The sequence below is a fragment of the Lethenteron reissneri genome, unplaced genomic scaffold (assembly GCF_015708825.2).
Source record: "Lethenteron reissneri isolate LAM-NWPU_2019-01 unplaced genomic scaffold, ASM1570882v1 scaffold_213, whole genome shotgun sequence".
NCBI lineage: Eukaryota > Metazoa > Chordata > Hyperoartia > Petromyzontiformes > Petromyzontidae > Lethenteron > Lethenteron reissneri.
Window position 1 is genome coordinate 670649 of NW_026891735.1, and position 23365 is coordinate 694013.

Genomic DNA, 23365 nt, shown 5'->3' on the forward strand with positions numbered 1-23365 from the left:
ACACTACAACCACTCCATAACTTACCATTAATATTGTCTAACAAAGACAATAAACAGTAATAACTCATTATGAAAAGTCGTTGTTCTTGTATTGAAACGTCGTATATTGAGTAATTTATAGCATTAGTCTTGTGAGGATGCGTTCCGAACCTTTGTAGCTTACCATTTCATACTATAACCACTTCATAACTTATCATTGCATATTGTAAATAAAGACAATTAACAAGAATAACTCGATATGTAAAGTCGAAGTTACATCTTATAACGTTAGTCTTGTGAGGATGCGTTTATGACATTCGTAACATATCATTTAACAATATAAACAATGCATAACACACCAATCATATATTTAAAAAAAACTATTTACATTGATACCTCGATATATGAAGTAGTTATTACTGTTTTGAAAAGTCTTAAAATGAGTAACTTATAACAATAGTCCTATGAGGATGTATTCCCTCTCTTCGTAACTTATCCTGTCACACTGTTAACACTTCATAACTTACCATTCATCTTGTAAACCAACATAATTTACATCAATACATCTATATAGGGAGTAGTTATTTGTATATTGAGAAGTTGTATAGTGAGCAACTTATAATGTTAGTCTCATGAGGATGCGTTCCCAACCTAATTAACGAAACAGTTTACACTACAAACTCTGCATTACTTACCATTACATATTTTAAAGTAAGACAATTAAAAGTAATAACTCGATATACGAAGTAGTTTGTATATTGAAACATCGTATAGTGATCAACTTCTAACAGTCCGGTGAGGATGCGTTCCCAGCATTGGTAACTTACCATTTCACACTCTAACCACTTCATAACTTACCATGCATATTGTCTAACACGGACAATTAACAATGATAACGGAAAGACGATATAATTTTGTATATTAAAAGTTGTATAGTGAAAAAGTCTCAAATTAGTCCTATGAAGATGCGTTCCCAGCCTTACCATTTCACAAATATTTTTAAGGTGTAGTGTGTGCGAGTATTTTTTTTTAGTGTTTCAAATGTTGTTTACAATGTACAATTTACAGCAAAAAACGTACACATTGACGCAAAAAAATATCCTCCAGTAAAAAAGAGTTACTGTATTTACTGTGTACCGTACATAGTACATACCACTCCAGTCTCGAAGACCCTGCATCATGGGTGAGGCATAAATACAGGTACTTCTCTACTTACGAACTAGTTATGTTCCAGATGTTTGTTCGTAAGTTGATTTGATCGTAAGTCCAACTTTCCTCTTGTCGATTCCAAACGTGTTGTACACTGAACACGGAGAATTGCTTTAAATGTTGCATAATCTTCTATAGATGTAGATGCAACTGGTTCTTCAAGTTCTGCAGATGTAGATGCCAATGCTTCTTCATGTTCTACTGATGTAGATGCCACTGGTTCTTCATATTCTGCAGATAGAGATGCCACTGGTTCTTCATCTTCTGCAGATGGAAATGCCACTGGTTCTTCACGTTCTGCAGATGTAGATGCCACTGGTTCTTTATGTTGTGCAGATGTAGATGCCACGGGTTCATCACGTTATGTACATGTAGATGCCACTGGTTCTTCATGTTCTGCAGATGTAGATGCCACTGGTTCTTCATGTTCTGCAGATGTAGATCCCACTTGTTCTTCATGTTCTGAAGATGCAGATGCCACTGGTTCTTCATGTTCTGTAGATGTAGATGCCACTGGTTCTTCATGATCTGCAGATGTAGATGCCTCTGGTTCTTCATGTTCTGCAGATGTAGATGCCACTGGTTCTTCATGTTCTGCAGACGTAGATGCCTCTGGTTCTTCATGTTTTGCAGATGGAAATGCCACTGGTTCTTCACGTTAGGTACATGTAGATGCCACTGGTTCTTCACGTTCTGCAGATGTAGATGCCACGGGTTCGTCATGTTCTGCAGATGTAGATCCCACTGGTTCTTCATGTTCTGCAGATGTAGATGCCTCTGGTTCTTCACGTTCTGCAGATGTAGATGCCACTGGTTCTTGATGTTCTGCAGATGTAGATTCCACTGCTCCTTCATGGTCTGGGGATGTCGATGCCACTGGTTCTTGATGTTTTGTAGATGTAGACACCACTGGTTCTTGATGTTTTGTAGATCTAGATGCCACTGGTTCGTCATATTTTGTAGATATAGATGCCACTGGTTCGTCATATTTTGTTGATGTAGATGACACTGGTTCTTCATATTTTGTAGATGTAGATGCCACTGGTTCTTCATTTTCAGCAGATCTATATCCCACCACCGCCATTCATTGCGCTGCGGTTGTACTTACGACTCTTGGTCTGAACAGCTGCAACTGGACATATGGGACAGGTTTGTTCGTATCTCTGAAAGTTTGTTAGTTTAATGTTCGTAAGTAGAAGCAGCCCCTGTACGTGCAGTATTTTAATTGTTTAAGTTGTATGTAGTGTATATTGTACCATATATATACATTTGACACTGAAAGAAAGCGTAGCCTTTTTTCGATTTAAAGCTTTCGTGACTGCAGGGATTCATCTGCTTGGTTCTTTCGGTAAAGTCACGTAGATGGGAAGTAATAAAATAATACAAATAAAACATAATAAAATAATTCTCACGACGTTTCGGCCACAACGCAAGCAGCCGTCCGGTCAATGGTACAGTGTATAATAACAAATAGTATAACATTTATATGCTTAATACAGTGTACAAAGTAATATATAGTATCGTAATTGTATAGTGAATATACAGCAGTGTGATATACATTAGGGTGGGTATAATAATACATATTGTAATATTACAATGGATAAGGTAAAGGGTGGTTTATAGCAATACAGTATGTAATTTAATGTTGGGTTTGTCTATGGCAGTATATAGTACGGTGTAGACTCGTGTAATATAAGAGAATAAAGTTTAGATGGAAGCATATTATATAATTTTTACGACGTAGAATTGTAATGTATTACTTACTGTTGGTAACTCAGCTTATTGTAGAGTATAGTTAGTATGCTGATGATACTATGTAGTTTATACTTTAGTTGTTTACGTGTTGGTTTTAGTTACTGCAGCTACATACTATTAACACTCCTTCCCTTTATTAATGCTGCCCCTACCCCCTCCCTTTGATGCTGAATTAGTACTATTCACATACCTGTATTTCCCATATCCCCTCCCTTGGATGCTGCTAATCCTGCATAATGCACGGGCATAATTAGTACTATTCACATACCTGCATTTCCCATATCCCCTCCCTTGGATGCTGCTAATCCTGCATAATGCACGGGCATATGTAGTACTAATCACATTCCTGCATTTCCCATAAATATGCTAAATTCCTCTTGATATGCAAATTCTTTTGTCGAAGCGCCCTTTCCCCCCCTCCCAACCCAGCTTATATATATGCTCTAAGCTCGTGTGCTGTTTCATTCAGACGCTGTCTCCCCGACAAACCTGGTTTTCACCTGAGGACGGCTGCTTGCGTTGTGGCCGAAACATCGTGAGAATTATTTTATTATGTTTTATTTTTATTATTTTATTACTTCCCTTCTACGTGACTTTACCGAAAGAACCAAGAAGATGAAAGCGTAGCTATTTTGTTTTTCCACATGCACGTGGTGCCGATAGCTGGACTGGTAACTGGCTTCAGGTTGGTTTTGCCGGTTTCGCCAGATCGGCCCGGGACCACCACTGGATAATGTTGGAAGCAGCTGGATAATCGTGCGCTGCCAGATAATTATCAATGATCCACTGTAAGTTGTACTTGTAAGAAAAATAAACGGATGAAACGTTCATTCAGGCGAGGTAGTTAACATCTCCTGGCCACCATGGGCGTTAGGGACCAGGATCGAAACCACGACCTCCTGTATACCAGGCGAGGTAGTTAACATGTCGCCAAATACATAGCAGGCATCGGTCAGGGTTCAGAATCGAACCCACGACCTTCTGCATACCAGGCGAAGCAGTTAACATCTCCTCTAGAGCACCGTGTTTTCCTGTCTCTGCTCCATCACCTCACACCGCCTTTCCACCCCCACACCCACCCACACCGACATTCCCACACACACACTCACCCACACCTACCTACCCACACCCACCACCCACTCCCAACCACCACCCCCACCCCATGTGTCCGTTACAGGTTGCCATATCGAGGTATCCCAGGTTCACATCAAAGCCACCGTGGGCTCGACCATTTTCTTCAATGCCCGCATCTCTGCCCCTCGAGGCTGCGAGGTCACCACAGCAGCGTGGTTCCGGAGTGGCAGGGACGACCGCATGGCCACCTACGACGCCTCCACCCGACGCTGGACACCGTCCGAGAGCTCGGTTCAGTACCGGGGTAGGGTGGACCTGAGCCCGGGAAACGACCTGGGGAGCGATGGAGGTGGCACAGCGTGGCTCCGACTGCGGGAGCTGAGGATGGAGGACGATGGCATTTACGAGGTCAAGGTCGCCTGGAGGCACGAGACCTACGAGTGGACGGATAGCGAGAACGTCTTTCTGACTGTGCTCAACCGTGAGTCATCCCGCCTGGGCATAGTGAGCGGCGCACCCGCTGAGATTCCGTAGCAGCGCAGAGATGCAGACTGTTTGTCTGTTGTGGAGGAGGTGGGAGGAGATGGGACGAGGTGGTGGTGGTGGTCGATGTTAGGAGGAGACGAGGGGGAAGTAGGAGCAGGGGGGAGGAGGACTGGCTGCCCCCATGTCACCACCACTTCTGCCACCACCACGGTCACTCGTCTAGTGACGACTCCGTATCCGATGCTATCTCATCGCATCGTGGAGATGGAAGGAAGGGAGGAAGTAAAAAAAGGGGGCGAAATGCAACACGCCACGTGGAACGATCGATTCCGTTTGGCCTCGTCGACAGATCGCAGTCCACGGGAGACATTCTTGTGCCGGCCAATGTATTGCTGTCGATACATTCGGTTTACCCCGTATTGTTGTGCAGGGGATATTTAGTTTTCAGTTCAGTTCCATATGGCATTTCAATACGGGCAAAACAAAAACAATGTTTGTTTATTTGTTTGTGTTTATCCCTTGGGATGGGACTTTCTGAGATGAACTTTGAGATTTATTTGGGGCACAGCGTGACCATTAAGGTCTGAAATGGTCTGTAATAATGTAGGCAGCACTGATAAGGGGTTGACAGGTGTGAATTGGTTTGCTGTGTATCCAGCTGGTGAATTCCTGTTGTTCCTGCATTTGTATGCGGAAAAAATATAAAGAAAAAAAAACACTAGTGGCAGATTCGCTCGAAGCCCAAGTTGTCTGACATGGCGATCGTCAGCTGTCTGAATGTTTACATTGCCCCAAGGATGCGTATTTTTCTCTCCCTTATGTCCACCCTGCGCTCGCTCTCTCTCCCTCTCTCTCTACAACATCTTCTTCGACCACCTCCTCACAGCCTGCCTGGTGAACTTCTCCAAGTCGCGGGCGGTGGTCGGTGGCTCCCTGTCCTTCACTCTGACCAAGCCCCCTGCCGACTGCCGCCTCCTAAACATCTCCCTCCAGCATCCCAGAAAGGTTGACAGAGCATGGGCAGAGCCAGTGAGGATCCTGACCTGGGATCACAACTCAGGTCTCAGGCCGGAGGCTGGCTACGTGGACAGAGTGGCGGTGGTGACGGAATCTAAAGCAGTCCTGCAGTCAGTCGAGTTGAAGGGGCTCACACGGGAGGACGCGGAAGAGTTCATGATCTCGCTTTGGTGGGAGTACAAGGGCAGCGCCTTTAATGTGTCATGGACCGAGCATGTGAATATCAATGAAGGTAAGTGGGTGTGTGAGTGTGTGTGTTGAGTAGCTCTGTGAGTGTGTGGGTGTGTGTATGTGAGTGTGTTGAGTAGGTCTGTGAGTATGTGGGTGTGTGAGTGTGAAGTTCGCTATTGGGCAGTTGGAGGCAGTCCCCCTCTAGCTAAAATGAAAGACAAAGGAGAGATGCTCAGAACAACGAGCAGAGTGCCCGGTGGATAAAATACAGTAAGTTGGCACAGTAGGGGGCACAGGTGTTGCATCAGCCAGTCCTCTGTACCATGACCTCCTGCCAGCGGGTGATCGACACTTCACATGGCTTCAAAGAGCATATAGCCTGGCACAAGCGCCACTTAGTGGGGAATGGTGGTTATTGTTGCGTATTAAGTGTGTGTGTGTGAGTAGCTGAGTGGCTGTGTGAGTAGATTAGTGGCTATGTGTGAGTTGAGTGGGGGTGTGTGTGAGTTGAGTGTGTTGTGTGGGTGTGTGTGTGAGTTGAGTGGGTGTGTGTGAGTAGGTGAGTGGGTGTGTTAGAGTGGACGGGTGCGATGGGCTGGTAGCCCCACCACCTTCAATTTAATAACCACAAAACCACGTGAAACATATCCAACTAAGCTTGTGCCGGATGCCCCGGGGGAACAGGCATCTGTGACGTCTCCTGGCCAACCCCGATCTGGTTTAGCGAGGAGACTGAATCCTTACCTTCAGGGTTCCTCCAGAAACAACAAAAAGCCACTGCGGGTGGCTACATGGAATGTGCAAAGGCTCACTGCAGAGGAGAGGCTGCCACTCCTCTGTCGGGAGCTGGACCGGTACCGCCTGGATCGCTTTGGTATTCAGGAGGTCTGGTGGACTGGCTCTGGTTGCTGCCACGATGAGGGATGAACAGTCCTCTACTCGGGGCAGGAGACTGCCAAACAACATTGAGTGGTTCTTCTTCTGAACAAATAGATGAAGGGGGTGCGGGAGCGTGGCGGTGAGGTGTGGGAAGCTGTCAGCCCCCCTGCTTCTTTGGGCTCGCCTTCCCATTAACCAGAGGTGAGGAGTGGTGGTCGTGGTTACTTAAGCCCCAACCGATGATGAACATCAATGGAGGGATGCAGGCAAGGCCAATGAGTCAAATGCCTTCTTTGACCTCCTGTCACAGGTCCAAGCTAAAGTGCCCCCTCGGGATAGAGTCATCCTGTTGGGTAACAACATGCACAAGATGGTCATTATGCTGGGACCTGGTTTGGAGTGATTGGAAGAAAATCCCTACCGTGGAGCCGATCGTCCCACTGACCATCGACTTGTCATCTGTAAGATGTGCCTGCCATTCTTCCACTTTAGTGGTGGGTGTACACCCAGTACCCCATTCAAGCCCATAGTGGCCTGGTCTCAGCTAGGTGATGGAAGTTGCAAGCAATAATGTCATCATCGCTTGAAGCTGGGGTTGGCATCGATCCCCCACTTCGCCGGATGTTGTGGGGAAATGGACAAGATTTAGGACTGTGGCTCATGCAGCTGCAATGGCTGCATTGGGTTTCACGGTCCAGACCTCCCCAGAGACCCTGGCTGACAGATGAGGTGTTCAGGCTGGCTGATAAAAAGCGACAGGCCCACTCTCATCGTCCACAGCATCCCACATCAGAGAATGAGGAGGCCTACTGCAGCCTCCACTCGGAGGTTCGGAGAGCCATGAGGCACTGCAAGGATGGTTGGTGGTCACGGGTTGCTGAGGAGATGGATTCTGCCTTTAGTGGCCCGCGGTCACAAATTGATATTTAATTCCATCAAATAAGTACCTCACCAATCACCATAATTAAGCAAACGAACGTTGATCCAATCTCAGACCCCCAGGAATAGGTTTGAAGATTTGGAAAACATTACGAAGCAAAGTGGGGATGACCCTACTGAGGCTACGGTGCCTCAAATATTGTAAGAAGTAGTTACCCCCCTGTGAGTGGCTGGCTGAGGTGCCATCTGTTGAGGAAGTATTGAAGGCAATCCAAAGTCTGAGACCAGGAAAGGCACTGGGCGAAGATGATTTTCCAAACGAAATGCTGAGGGAGGGTGGCGTTTGTGCACAGACTGCCCTACATTACATCATTATAACAGTCAGGACCATGGGACGGGTTCAGCAGAATTGGAAAGATAATCTGGTGGTCCCCCTCTTTTAGAAGGGGGACCGCACAGACTGTAAAAATTCCTCAGTGTGCCGGGAATGGTCCTGGCAAGGATTATTCAACATCGCCTTGCTAGGCACGCTGAGGAAAGGCTTGTGGAGCCCAAATCTGGTTTCAGGAAAGGGGTTCTGCACAGATGCCTTATTTTCTGTCCATCTACTACAGCAGAGGTGTATGGAATTCCAACAAGACCTACATCTCTGCTTTATTGATCTGGTCAGGGCCTGTTGTTCCATCGCTAGGCCTGGGCTCTGGGTTGTTCTTCGTGCTTATGGAGTCCCTGACTCTCTGCTCATGATCATTAAGTACTTTCATGATAAAACTACATGGCCAGGAGTCGGAGCCATTCACTAATCACCTTGGGGTGCGACAGAGATGTCCAATGGCTCCCACATTATTTCACATTTATTTTGACCCCGTAGGTCGCCAAGCCTTCGATGGCTGTACGGTAGGAATTTCCATCTGGTACAGATGCCCGGGTGTGGTCAATGAATTGCTCCCTATTGGTCAACCGTGTTACGTATACCAATGATCTAGTAATTGCTACTCACTCAGAGGAAGAGTTTGAGGTGCTGCTGCTGAACCTAGAGCAAGCCACCAAGAGGTGGGGCCTTACCATCTGCCCCACCAAAACTAAGCACCTGCCTGGGTATTGTGTACCATCAGATACTCCACCCCCACATCTCCCAATTGGTGATGGGACAGTTGTGGAGGGAATGGAGTGTTTCCCATACTGGACAGTTTTCTCGTGACCGGCTATGGTTTGACAGCAGAGGTCACACTCTGAATCAGTCGAGCGGCATTATCTTTTCATCGGTTGCGTAACGCTGAGTGGAAGCTACCTGGTCTGTAGCTCCACACTAATCTTCAGGTCTTCTCGGCCACGGTCACCCCCCCCCCCCCCTTCTCTATGCTACCCAAATGTGGACCCCTCGACTGGATCTTCTGTGTCAGTGAGAAACTTTCAGGCGTGTGTACAAACGATTAATCCTGAGTTTAACCAGGCTGGATTGTGTGAGCAGCTCACAAATCCATTAACGATTTGGCACATTCCCGTCAGTGAGCTCCTCCAACAGGCAAGGTTGTGGTGGCTGGGTCATGTAGCCCGCATGCCCAGCCACCACACACCCAAGCAGCTTTTGTTCATCCAGATAGAGGGGGCTAAACGTGCACGACAACGTATAGAGAAGAGATGGACTGATGCGTTATGAGAGGATGTGGAGCTGAGTGGACTTGCTGATGACTGGTACCAGCGGTGTCAATGTCGGCCTCTGTGTAGGAGGCTCGTGAAGGACCTTGCTACTACGCAGTTGGAGGCAGTCGCCCTCCAGGAACAACAGAGGGCAGAGGAGCGACGCTCACAACATCAAGCAGAGCGCCAGGCAGCTAAAATCAGCAAGTTGACTAAGAAGGGGGTACGAGTGGTTCATATGCCAGTCAGTCAATCAATGGCACCGGCTGGGTTTGTCTTATGACCTCCTGTCAGCGAGCCTTAGGCACTTCACGTGGTCTCAAAGTGCACCTGCCCTAGCACAGGCGCCATGGTGAGGTTACTGTCACTGTTGGTGAGTGGGGGTGTGAGTGGGTGAGTGAGCGAGTGAGTGAGTGAGTGAGCGAGTAGATGAGTGAGTGAGCGAGTGGGTGAGTGAGTCGGTGAGTGAGTGCGTGAGTGGGTGAGTGAGTGAGCGAGCGAGTGAGTGAGTGAGTGAGCGAGTGGGTGAGTGAGTCGGTGAGTGAGTGAGTGGGTGAGTGAGTGAGTGAGCGAGCGAGTGAGTGAGTGAGCGAGTGGGTGCGTGAGTGAGTGAGTGCGTGAGTGAGCGAGTGAGTGAGTGAGCGAGTGAGTGGATGAGTGAGTGAGCGAGTGGGTGAGTGAGTCGGTGAGTGAGTGAGTGGGTGAGTGAGTGAGCGAGCGAGTGAGTGAGTGGGCGAGTGAGTGGGTGAGTGAGAGAATGATTGGTTTGTTGTGCTTCACCCGATTAGCACCAAACGAAGCCAACCGTGCTAATCTCCGATTAGCACGGTTGGCTTCGTTTGGTGGAAGAGAATTTCATCATACACTACACTATACACTACATTACACACGACACTACGTATACACTACATACTACAACATATACAACACTTATTTATACTACAATACGCACTAATATACCCTGCACTACTATACACTACATTACACACGACTCTACATACTGCAACATATACTACACTTCTTTAAACTTGAATATACACTATTATACCCTACACTACTATACACTATACACTACACTGCTATGAACTACACTATTCACTACATTACACACTACACTACAATACACACTATTTACTACATAATACACTACTTTTCTTGTACCACACTATACACTGAACATCCTTCAATACTATACTATACACTACACTGCACAATACACAACACCACCCATTAAACTATACATACACGACTATATACACTACACTACTGTACACTACACTATACACTACTATATACTACACTCTACACTACTATACACCACACTATACACTACACTATAGACTACACTATAACACTTAGTAATCTCCACATCTCTCTCTGTGTGTCTGTGTCTCAGTTGCCGTGTCAAAGCCCGATGTCTCTCCTCGTGACCCCGCGGTGCACGTGGGAGGCTCCTTGTATCTGCGCTGCGTCGTGCACCAGGGCTCCCCTCCCATCTACTACTCGTGGCTCAGGGGGGACGAGAGCTCGGGGGGGAACCTCACAGAGACCGGGGTCCACACGGAGACGTGGACCCTGCACGACGCGCGGCACGGTGACGCGTTCGCCTGTGAGGTCAACAACAAAGTGGGCGGGGCAAATACGACGACGGAGAGGAGCGACATCGTGACGGTGACGACAGCGTTATCAGGTACGGAGACCGTGGCCGTTCGAGGCTGAGTCGGCCTAGGAGGGAAAGAGAAGACGCAGGGAGCGGTCCGACATTTTCGGCCCCGTTATTTGTCGTGAGTGGGAGGTCGAACTCGGGTCTCCGCCGGGTTTGTGGCGCGGGGCAGCACTAACTGCTGACACTGCACCCCAGCCCCACACACGCCTACACACACACAAAGTCAAAGATGCCCCGTATAGCGTCTAACAGACTGTTGGGACAAGTGCTGTTAGCAGGCACCTATGAAGGCCGGCACAGCACACGAGGGGTGGTTGGCCAGCACCATGCCCGGCTGCCTTTGTCTCTCCAGTGGCGATGTTTATACACCGCACCAAACCAATCAGTTTCAAAGACAATCTTACCCATGAAAGTCATTTATTGTCTGTCCATCTGTGTGTGTGGAAACAACTTGTGACGCATTTAACTCACAAACTGCTGGCTTCACGTACGACGTGTTAAGCCCCTGACCGACAAATCGCGATTTCTTTTTCCCATCCGTCAACTTTTATAGCAGTTAAATTAACAATTTATTAATTTTATAAGCACAGGGCGGAGCCAGAGCATGCATCTGCACATGCACGAGAACGCTGACTCATGGTCGTTGGCCCGAGCAATGCACACACGCAATCGGGGGAGGGGGGGGGGGGAATTCTCATTCGCGTTAAAAATGCAAAAAAAAATACACAACGCTGAGGTAAATTATGTCATTTCCTCTTCCCCACCCCAATGTGTTCACTTACTACGATAGGGTCGGTAGATACTACTACTATAGTTCTTGGATACTATTACTTTAGAGTAGGCAGAGGGGGGGGGGGGGTAGCAGCCCAGCCCCAGCTGGGCTCGACTGGCTCGGCAATCTAGGCAAGGCCGGGGACTCTGCACGGGACTAGTCCTCACCACGGCACTTTGTGAAGTTCGTTCTTGATTTGAAGCTTTCGTGACTGCAGGAATCCAGATACTACCTAGAGTCAGTATTTACTACTATAGAGTTGGTTGATACTACTATAGAGTCGACAGATACTACTATACAGTGAGTAGATACTACTACAGTCGATAGATACTATAGAGTCAGTTGGTACTATTGTAAGGTCAGTAGATACGACTATAGAGTCAGTTGATACTATTGTAAGGTCAGTAGATACTACGACGGTCAGCAGTTACTGCTACAGTCAGTAGACACTACTATACAGTTAGTAGCTGCTACTGGGCTCAGAAGATACTATTACAGTAAGTAAATACTACTGTAGTGGGTTCAACTGAGTCACACTCTTAAACTTGGAGGCAGTGCATTTATTTATTTTCAACACACCACCCCAACCTAGGGTGGTGACCACCCTGGCTAACTACACCTACACTGGTTACTAAGTAACTATTAACTCTGGACCGGCGACCAACAACACACTGCCTGGGTCCACGTGCTGGAAGACTCGAAGAACGGAGATCGTAAACCAAGGGTTTCTTCCCCGGGATGGAAAACGAAGATCCCTCTCGGGACTCGGCTTATATTCTCTCTGGTGTGGCCTGCTCTGCCCTTGGCCATGCCCCCTTTCTACAACCGTCAGGAAGAACCTGGGTTCGAATCACGTGACCCTCCTAACCTCCTCTTGGGGGCCCCCCTGTCATTCAAACTGGTCACGTGTCTTCCCGGATCAACCAGAGTGCCATGGCCTCACACGACCGTCCCCTTAGGTCGGCACACACGTGCCATGCCCTCTAGGGCCGGCACTGCACTTACAGCATGGTGCCATCCGGCGATGTCACTCCACCGTGCCCCTCTAGGGCCGGTACTGCACCAACAGCATCCCGGCTGTCAACTCCCCCCTAAAAACAGAAGAAAGCCCCCAGCGCGCCTCAACAAATACATATAAACAACGGTTATGTACAATTTCTACACTATATACAGTTGTAATAAAGGACTCTTTCACTGTGTCTGTCTCCGTTGTTCTTTATTCGGGTTCTTACAACTTGTCCCACACGGCCCTCGCTCAGAGCCTCCCCGCTTGGCAGCTCGACAGCTGCCGTCGCTCCCGTAGCCTTTCTCCGCTCCGATGCAGCTCCGCTGCAGGTTCCCTTGTGCAGTCCTCCGGCTGCTCTCACTGCAGCTCCACCACTGCTCCCCGTTCCTCCCTTGCTCGGTCACCGCTGGCCGACGGTGCCGAGTCTCACTGTGTGGCGATCTCGCCACTCTCCACTCTCCGCCCTGCGTGGCCTCACCCTGTCTCTATTCCCATACTCTCCTCCCGTCTCTTCCGGTTCTCTCCCTTAAGACCTAACCCCTCCCCCCGTGACGTCATATCCGCGAGGCCGTTTATGCCCGCATTACACAGTGATGAATGGGGGAAGGGAACAGAGGGACAGAAAACAACAATAGGGCAATGACACAATAGAAGAGAGAGAAAGAGAAAAAAAAACGAGCGGTAACACACAACTTCGGGAACTCCCCCCCCCCCCCCTGCACCAGCATCACCCACCCTCAACGTGTAACAACACCCATGAGCACAATAAAGGCCAGGTTAAGCCAATGACCAATTCGACTGACGAGTGTGACAACCAACCGACGTCGTGGGAGTGTGTGTGGGGGTCACGAGAACTGAACAGTCTTGGAATGATTCTTTGTAGCCATGCTCCCAGGCGAGGTGGGCATAAGCTCCCTGGGCTTCTCAGGGTGAATTTGAAAATGTTCTGACTAGCACAGCTCCTCACGAGGAGCAGTCGGCGCTCTGCCGCCGGTGAACACAAGTGGGCAAACGAAACGAAGTGGGGGGGGGGGGGTGTTGGCCGCGCTGGCACGCGTAAAACCCGACGTCTATCGGAGGATATTCACCAAACATCGGGCCATTGCATCGCTCACGCGGAAAACTCCTCGCAAAAGTTTACAGAGCGCCAACAACCACCGCCGAGGAGGAAGGAGAACAAGAGTTAGACAAGTATCAGCGACGATGAAGGAGGGTGAGGAGGGGAGAGGAGGAGAAGGGGTCTGGGCTACTTCTCGGCGTGCCCCGCGCTGCCGTTTCGCTGCGTTCGCGGACGGGCCCGGATGAGCGAAGCCGCCGATCTTATTCACGCACTCGCGGCACCGCACTCGCCTTTGCTGCACCTGGGCCCCCCCCGTCATTCCTCCCTCTTCTTCGTCGTCGTGGTCGTAGCGCGCGGTGGCACGGGCAGAAATGTCAGTGGGCAGGTAAACGCGCTCCGATGTGACAATTCGACCCTGCGCGCCGAGCCGGGGTGGAACCGCAGCGTCTGGCGAAGCGATCGAGACCCGGGGCTGTCCCTTCCCATGAAGCTGCTGTAGCCCGCTGATCCGAAAATACGCCCCAACCACCGCAACCTCCACGGCTCCCCCACAGCCCAGGCTGCGGTTCAGGGGGTGTTAAATGCTCGGAACCTGTGGGCAGGATCACATAACTCCCCTGAGGACCAACCTCAGTGGGTGCACGCCACAGCTCACCCAACACACCCGACACTCGGCCCTTGCGTACTGGTTATGTGATGAATTCACGCGGCGCAATGAAAGGTTTGAGGCGTGATGGGTGAATGAACCAACTTCGTCCAACCCAGCGAATTTGAACACACTGAGACCCCCTTCAAGGTTTATACAATTTGGGCAACGTGTCCACCGGTACCTGTCACTTGGAGCCCACTTATGTCCTGAAAGGAAGAGATCCCTCAGCCGCTCATTTGCCTTTTGGCGGAAAATCGAATTCCCCTTGTTTCCTCGCGTGCTTCCGAAAGTCTCTGAAGGGCAATGTGCATTTTTTTTATTCCCAACAAATCGCACACTTCCCGTAACAATTTAGAAGAAAAGTTTTACCCTGATCGGTCAGGAGATGCTCCGGGGCTCCCTTGTTTAGCACATACCGTCGAGGAATGCCTCAGTGATAGCCACTGCCGACTGGTTGTGGTTAGGAAGCGGCCAGGCCATCAGCCATCGTGAAAAATATTCGAAGCCCACTAGTAAATACTTATTCCCGCGGGGAGTGGTTAAAAATGGACTGAGGACATCAAGCGTGACCAGCTCATTTATACGGGAGACCCGAATGGATGGCAAAGGTGGACAACAAGGTTTAGATGGTGGTTTCCGCACCCCTTCAACACGTTAGCGACATCCTCCGCCATACCGGGCTAGAAAAAGTCGAGTTTGGCCAGCGTCTTGTGCACACCCAGGTGCAGCAGTCGCACGTGCACTGCCCAAATGATTTTACCCCGCAGGGCAGTGGGCACGACAATATTTTAATGGCGTAACCCCCCATCCCAGCGCATCAGCAACCCACCTTTGAGGATAACAGAGGACACCCCCCATCGATCTTCTCCCCCTTTGGCACCCTTGAGACGGCGTCGCAGTTTCAACAGGGAAGCGTCCTCCGCCTGGAGGCATCCCCACTCTGCATGGTCCAGACCAATAGCGGCGTCACGTGCATCGGGACCGTCGGGATCCACCGACGCCACAAGGGGAAGGGGCAAGGCCTCGGCAGCCATCCTACAGTGCCCTGAGCCCAGCGTGTAACGCAGTATCGCTGCTCGGCCCGAGACAGCACTCTGCTGCCAAATGCTCCAAAGCTCTCCATGCCATTCACGACTTGAGACAGAACAGCGCCAATTCTGATGTTGCTAGCGTCCGTTTCAAGGACGAACGGCAAAGAAAAATCTGGGTATCGGAGGGGAGGGGCGTTCACCAGGCCATCCCGGAGCGCAAGAAATGCTGCCTCCTCCTCCTTCCCCCAATGAAACTTCTGACCCTTTGCCATCAGGGAGTGGAGAGGCTTGGTGGTAGTGGCAACCCCGGCGACAAAACGGTGGTAATAGGACGCAAATCCTATAAAACTCAGCACCTCACCCACCAACTTGGGGGTCGGCCATGAACACACGCACGCGGTTTTGTCAGGGTCCCTCGCTATCCCTTACTAACTGAAAATGTGGCCGAGGTACTGAACTGATTTTTTAAACAGATGACACGTCTGTGGTTAAAATTTTAGGTTTGCCGCATGCATTTTAGGAAAGACAGCGCATAACCATTCCAGATGTTGCTTAAATGTACGGCTAAAAACAATAACATCATCAAGATATATTAGACACAAATCCCACTGGAAGCCAGCTAGAACGAGCTCTATCAGCTGCTGGAACGTAGCTGGAGCAGAGTGAAGACCCATCGGGAGCCAATTAAATTCAAATAAGCCTTGTGGTGTGTGAAAGGCGGTCTTGGGCTTGGAAGACTCATCCAGATGCAATTGCCAAAATCCCGATAGGAGGTCAAGAGTTGAAAAAAAATGTGTCCCTGCCAGAGCATCCAGGGAATCATCCATTCGTGGGAGAGGGTACGTGTCAGCCACATTAATTTTATTAAGTTTGCGGAAGTCGACGCAGAAGCACAAACTACCATCCTGCTTCTTAACAGGAACAATCAGGGCCCCCCATGGACTATTGGATGGTGAGATAATATCGGCGGTCAACATCTCATCAACTGCAAGACGTACGTGGTCCTTTTTTTGGGGGCTCAGCCGTTAGGGAATCTGCCGGATGGGGATGGCATTGCCCTTATCGATGTGGTGACTCAAAAGGGTAGTGTGGACGATGTCGAATTTGCCCTTGCTAAACACGTCAGAGAATTCACACAAAAGCGTCTTCCTCTGAGTCTCGGATAATTCTGGGTTTTCAGAGCAGAGCACATCCATCAGAATGCCGCTGCAGCTCTGTAACCGATGCAGCCCCCACTCCACCAAATATTTTCCCCTCGAAAAGCGCGGGCGACACGTGGGCTAGCACTGTGCCCGGCTGTATGACTGACGTGTCCAACCCTGCATTGAGGACCTGAATAAACGGTTCCTGGTCATTGGACACCAGAGGCTGAGCTTCCACTAACTTCAACCCATAAACGGCTTTGTGTGAGGGTCCTAGTAGGATTCCTCCCGCAGTCGCATTATGGTCAAGTGGCTTCCGTAACCGCAAGGGCACTAGCATTTGCACCCCGGGAGGAGTCGTTACGGTTATTGCTCGCAAGTGCTTGTACTGTAGCATAGGCCATATGCAATCGAGTGGGCGAAGGAAAAAAGGCCAACTGGTGGCCCGATGGCAACTCGACACATCCCTGATCTATTACAATTTTCAGGGGCATCTTCCCCAGGAAAACAGTCCCAAGCAAGCAAGGAACAGCAAGGGACGTCGAAACAAGAACTGGTTCCGTCAATTTGATATCTCTAATGGACACTTCTGCCATTATCTGTCCAATAATGCCCAATGAGCCACCGTTTGCTGCAAAGCACGGAACCCCGAAGGGACACAGGGTACGAGACTTTCGGGGCAATATGTTACGAATTAATTCGGAAATGAAGGTCGCGGATGCACCGGTATTGATGAGCATCCTAATTTCTATCCCCTGTATCATACCGATAACAGCGGACGAACCTACATACGCGGCAACTACCCTTTGGGCCAAGTCCGAACACTGACCCGGTCGGTTCCACATCAGAGACAGCTTTTTTTTAGCCTAGTCCTAAACGCCTGTTGGCATCCTCTGGTCTAACATTGTTTGGGACTAGGCTCAAAAGAAAGCTGTCTCTGGTGTGGACCAATACATTTCAAAGACAATGCATATATTATCAGAGTATGTTTTTTTGTTTGCATTCTGACCACAAGTATTGTGGTTAATGCAGACATGATTCCTCGTAAAATATTTCAGTTCAACATCTCAACACCTGTTTTGTTGCCAGAAAAAAGGGGAAAACCTATTATCATCACTAGATACTACTCTGTTGTATGTAGCATGTGTAGGTATATATGCCTACGTGGGGCTACACATTTTTTTAGGAGGTGGGGTCGACAATTTTCGGAAACCTTTTAGATCAACTACTTACCCCCACTTTCTCTAACTTTTTGGGCTTCTGCAAGCCTCTTAAAAATTTGTTGATGGAAAAATGGATAGAAAAACGGCACGCCGTGCTTTCACAATAGCTTAGTGTTTGTGTATGAACATTTTATGTTTTACTACTAGTTACTATGTTGTGTTTTTAATATAAGTTTTGAAATATAATTTCTCCCAGGTAACGCCGGGTACTTCCCGCTAGTGCATCATAAATTAGCAGAGCTTATTTGTTGTTTGTTTGCTTGTTCACCACCTTTACCGCGTGTGGTTAATGCAGTGACACGAGGTTTCTGATTGGTGTTTGAACATATTCACACGACTCCTCTTTTATTGCCAGAAAGGATGTGACCTATTATTATACTATGATTATTATTATGTTGTTTGTATTCATAGAAGGTACTCAGCACTACATCTACTGGTCCCCTGTTCTCATCATCCTGATGCTCATCGCGATCACGTGCCTCACCATTTACCACCGCCAAAAAGGTGAGAAGTTATGATGGTACAATGACGAAGATTTCCCCCTCCCCTTGTCACCTGTAACAGGCGATAGGGGAAAGTGCTGTTTGTAGCGAGTAGCAGCAGCGCCTATGAAGGCTACCGGCACTGTGGCATACACAGAGGAGGGAGGGTGGCCAGAACCGTACCTGGCTGCCTTTATCTCCCCCAGTGGCGATGTTTACACACCGCACCAGGTACTAATTTGAGGCTGAGTTGACCTAGACCTACACAAACAGCAAAAAAGACAACAACCCCTCCGTGTAGCCTGTAACATACTGTTGGGGCAAATGCTGTTAGCGAGCACCTATAAAGGTTGACACGGCACACGAGGAAGTGAGTGGCCAGCACCGCCCCCGGACGCCTTTGTCTTCCCACTGGTGATGTTTTTACATCGCACCAGGTACTCATTTGAGGCTGAGTCGACCTAGCGGAGGCCCAGAACCGTTTCAAATAATCGTCCACTGGTGTTGGCCGTTAGCAGGAATCGAACTCGGGACATCAGGTCATAGTGCAGCATAGCGCCAACCGCTACACTAACACTCCAACTACACACACAATATACACAACTACACCTACACACACCACACAACCACATATACACTACACAGATACCAAAAACAAACACACTACACACCTATAGACCACACACACCACACACACTACACACCTATACACCATATAGCTATAACAAGAACAACAATCGCCATTCGCCTCTAAGTGGCGGGGACGTCACCACGGCGATTGTGCTAGGCTATGTGCACGTTGAGGCCATGTGAAGTGTCGAACGCCTGCTGAAAGGAGGTCACGGGACAAACCCAGGTGCCATGTGTTGACTAAGTGAGATGACTGGCTGATGCACTACCTGGGCCCCTACTGTGCCAACTTGACGTGTTTTATCCACCGGCACTCCGCTCATTGTTCTGAGCGTCGCTCCTCTGCCCTCTGTTGTTGTTGGAGGGCGACTGCCTCCAATTGCCTAGTAGCGTCCTTTACGAGCCTCCTCCACCACAGAGGCCGATCCTGACACCGCTGGCACCACTCAGCTCCGCAACCTCTTTTACCACTCACTCCATCTCTTCTCTAGCCCATGCGCTCCCGTTTATTCCCCTCTATCTGGCCGAACAAAAGCTGTTTATGCATGCGGTGGCTGGGCATGCGGGCTACATAACCCAGCCAAAGCAGTCTTGCCTGCCAGAGGAGCTCACCGATGGGACTTTGTCCAGATTTTTATAAGATATGTGAGCATCTACCACAATCCAGCCTGGTTAAACCCAGGATGGTTGGTAGGCAGACCAGCTAGAATATTCTAACTGGCGAAGATGTTTCATTAGGGGGATCCAAATTTGCAAGCATAGAGAATGGAGGATATGACTGTGGCCGAGAAGACCTGAAGCTTAGTGCGGAGCAATAGACAAGGTAGCTTCCACACAGCATTATGCAGCTAATGAGAAGATAACGCCGCTCCACTGAATTCAAACCAGAGCTGGTCATAAGCAAACTGCCCAGGTATGGAAAACTCTCCACTTTCATCACAACCGCACCCTCACCAATAGGGAGTATATGGGGTGGAGTTTTTGATGGCACAAAATATCCATGCAGGTGCTCACTTTTTGATGGGGCTAGCAGCAGCGCCTCCAATTGCTCCTCTGACTGAGCAGCAATCACCACATCATCAGCATATGTAACATGGTTTGCCAAAACGGAGGCATCCCTTGACCGCACCCGGACATAAATCAGCCTCCCATTGCACCTCTACCAGATGGAGATTCCTCCAGTACAACCATGGAAGGCTTCTCGAACTACGTGGTCGAAAAATATGTAAAATAATGTTGGAGCCAGAGGACATCCTTGTCGCACACACCAAGGTAAACAGGGAAAGGCTCTGACTCCCGTCCATGTAGTTTTAACCGGGCCTGCCCACCGTCATGAAGGTCCTTAATGATCGTCAGCAGAGTCAGGGACTCCAAAAGCATGAAGAACAACCCAGAGCCCATGCCTACTGATGGCATCATAGGCCTTAACCAGGTCAATAAAGCAGAGATGTAGGTCCTATTGGGATTCCCACAACTCTGCTGTAGCAGACGGACATAAAATATGGCATTTGTGCAAGGCCGCCCTGACTTGACACCACATTGAGGCTTTGCAAGCCTCTCCTCAGCGTGTCTAGCAAGGCGATGTTGAATAATCCATGCCAGGACCTTTCCCGGCACACTGAAATAATTTCGCTTGGGAGATAATTTCTGCCCGGTGCGTTTCCTGGTCACACACTACACAATACACGCAGTACACTACACACTACACTACACCCACTCATTACACACACACACTACACACACTAGACACACTACACACGAACCCCCGTGGTCACTGGGCAGCAAGGAAGGGGACGTGACGTACCAACCTTTCCACGATGTTTTTTCCACGATAACCCACGGCCGTGTGATCTCATTTTTATTTTTTATTATCCAGGTGCAAGGCCCCCCCTCTACTGAGCTGTGTGGCTTTTTGTTCAGACTTGGACCCGGCAATAGAAACCCAGACTCATAGAGACCCACAGAGACCCAGACACATGAAGACTCATAGAGACCCAGACTTAACGAGATCCACAGAGACCCAGACTCATAGAGACTCATAGAGACCCACAGAAACCCTGACTCATAGAGGCTCATAGAGACCCACAGAGACCCATAATCATAGAAACCCACAGAGACCCATACTCATAGATACCCACAGAGACCCAGGCTCATAGAGACCCACAGAGACCCATACTCATCAAGACCCATACTAAAACTAAACTCATTTATTTCATGCGTACCAGGCGAGGTAGTTAACATATCCTAGCCGTTGTTCACCGAAGGACGACTGCGTTTTCTAAATTTCCCTTATTGTGATAAACAACAACATCAATGACAACGACGATGATGCTGCTGTTGTTGTTGTTGTCGTCGTCGTCAATTGCATTTTTGTATTTGTCCTGTAGCTCGGAGGATGTCGTCACCGCCACGCCCGCCGCCACCACAGCAGCCGCTCGCCTCCTGCAAGAGACCACAAGAGGTAAAGAGTGCGGGGGCTGAGATCAGCTCAAGGATCCCGTTGGAACGGAGGAGATTGCTGTAGTCTCTGGCGTGGGCCAATCAGTTTCAAGGGCAATGCCTACAATATTATTTTATTAATCATCATAATTACAATTATTGTAATGGAAGGATGTTTAGAGTTGCATTGTCCTTGTACTGTTCATGTTTATAATCAAATTATTCTTAGGATTGCACCCCCGCTGTCCGTCGTTTCAGGCGCGGGACCACCCCTCGGAGGTTGGAAGAGGAGGAGGGTGGTGCCCTACGCAGCACTGTTCAATGCATACACTATTAATATTATAATCAAAGGACATTTGGATTTGAATTGTACTTGTGTAGGACTTGAAATATCACGCGCCACGCGTTCTGTTGCTAGGCAAGCGATTAGCGTACAGTGGGGGCAACTGAGGATACAGTTGTTGTTGTCGTTCCATTAAGGGGGGGATCGTTGAGAGACGCCACAGGTGTTAGGGGTAACTGAGGACGCAGGCCGGTGATTGGTCAGGAGGGTGAGTGGCTGATGACTGACACCGAGCTGGCGGCGATAACATGGTCACGTGGGGCTGGGGGCCTGGGGGCGAGTAGCGAAGCGGGGCATGAGCTAATTGATTGGGACTGATTGGTGTGGGGATAAAAGGCACAGCCTGGCGGAGAGACGGGAGTCTTGGTTGGTGTTGGAGTTGGAGTGGTTGGTGCCCGGGACAGAGACGGAGCAGCAGGGAGCAGGAATAGATACCATAAGAGTGGACAGAGAGAATACAGATAGGGTAGCAGTGGATAGAGAGAATACGGATAGGTTAGCAGTGGATAGAGAGAATACAGATAGGTTATCAGTGGATAGAGAGAATACAGCATACGGTAGCAGTGGATAGAGAGAATACAGATAGGGTAGCAGTGGACGGAGCAAGTACAGAGTAGGGTAGCAGCAGAGTAACGGACCTTGGGGGAGAGGGAGAGAGAGCGAGCGAAGCTGCGGAGCGGAGCGAGCGAACAGAGAGACATGGAGTGATGATGATGGCGGGTTATGCATTGGAGCGAACGGAGAGGCATAGAATGATGACGAGGAGGAGGTGTGAACTATATGCGTGAATAAAAGAGACAAGAAAAACAAGAAGCTGTCGTATGAGTACGAGTCCTACACTTGTACTGTTCGCATTTTAAGGCGTTGTTATGTGCGTAAAACTGGTCGGTCTAGGCCTCTCAGTTTCAAGGCCGATTGCGAACATCATCTTGATTATCATCGTCACAATCATCGAAGCGTGTTCAGGTTTGCATCTCGCCATCCGTTGTTTCAGGTGCGGGACCACTTGGACGGGGAGGGGGTGACCTACGCATCGCTCGACGACCACGCCCTCAACCCCTCTCGCGCTGCTCAATCCTCCCGCGGTCACCTCGGCCCCGGCTCCCGCGACCCCTCCCACGTGATCTACGCCTCGCTGCAGGGCGACGGCGGCGGATACGGCGGCGATGACGGCGACATCGTCGCCTATGCGGCGCTCGACCAGTGGGCGCTGAACCGCCGAGGCCCGGGTCCAACCCCTCATGCGGGACGTGGAGGAGCGGGTCGCGGCGCTGACGGCGACTCTGACCGCGTCGAGTACGCCCGGGTGGTTGTCGGGGCGACGGACCGCAGAGGGCGCGGAGGTCGCAATGGTCACAATGGTCAAGTTTAGGGTGACTGGGTGGGGAGGGGGAAAGGTCACGGAGGTCAAGGTCGGGTGATGGGCAAGGTGGTGAATGTTACAGAGTGAAGGTCACAAAGCTCGAAAAGTGATTGGTCGGGAGGCGAGGTTCAAAAGGGGGTCGGAGGAGAGGTTCAAAACCGCAAAAAGGCGGAGAAGCGAAGGTTCGATGGTGGTGGCGACCATAATTGAGGGGTTTTTTTTGGGTTAGATCGCATAAATATTAAAATGTGTTGTAAAAACCCGCCACAACCCGACACAGCCAACTGGTAAGGGTTGTCACATAAACAGAACGTGGCCAGCTCGTCACTATTACAGTACTAGTGTATAGTGTAGAGTATAATGTAATATACTAGTACAGCACACCGGTGTATTGGAGAGCCAAGCCACAACATTTGCAATCTGAGCATGGCGTTTCGCCAGTAATTACAACCAGCTTCATCAGGCAAAA

At 49.4% G+C, this 23365-nt stretch overlaps 1 protein-coding gene across 1 annotated transcript; it reads left to right on the forward strand.

Annotated features, from left to right (window-relative positions):
* The first annotated feature begins 1158 nt into the window (after positions 1 to 1158).
* LOC133339718 (uncharacterized) lies at positions 1159 to 23107 on the forward strand. The gene is made up of 7 exons (XM_061547871.1): positions 1159 to 1162; positions 4121 to 4498; positions 5390 to 5752; positions 10541 to 10780; positions 18051 to 18143; positions 21139 to 21212; positions 22528 to 23107. Exons 1-7 carry the CDS (start codon positions 1159 to 1161, stop codon positions 22903 to 22905), a joined length of 1530 nt encoding a protein of 509 aa, XP_061403855.1. The 3' UTR covers positions 22906 to 23107.
* The last annotated feature ends 258 nt before the right edge of the window (positions 23108 to 23365 follow it).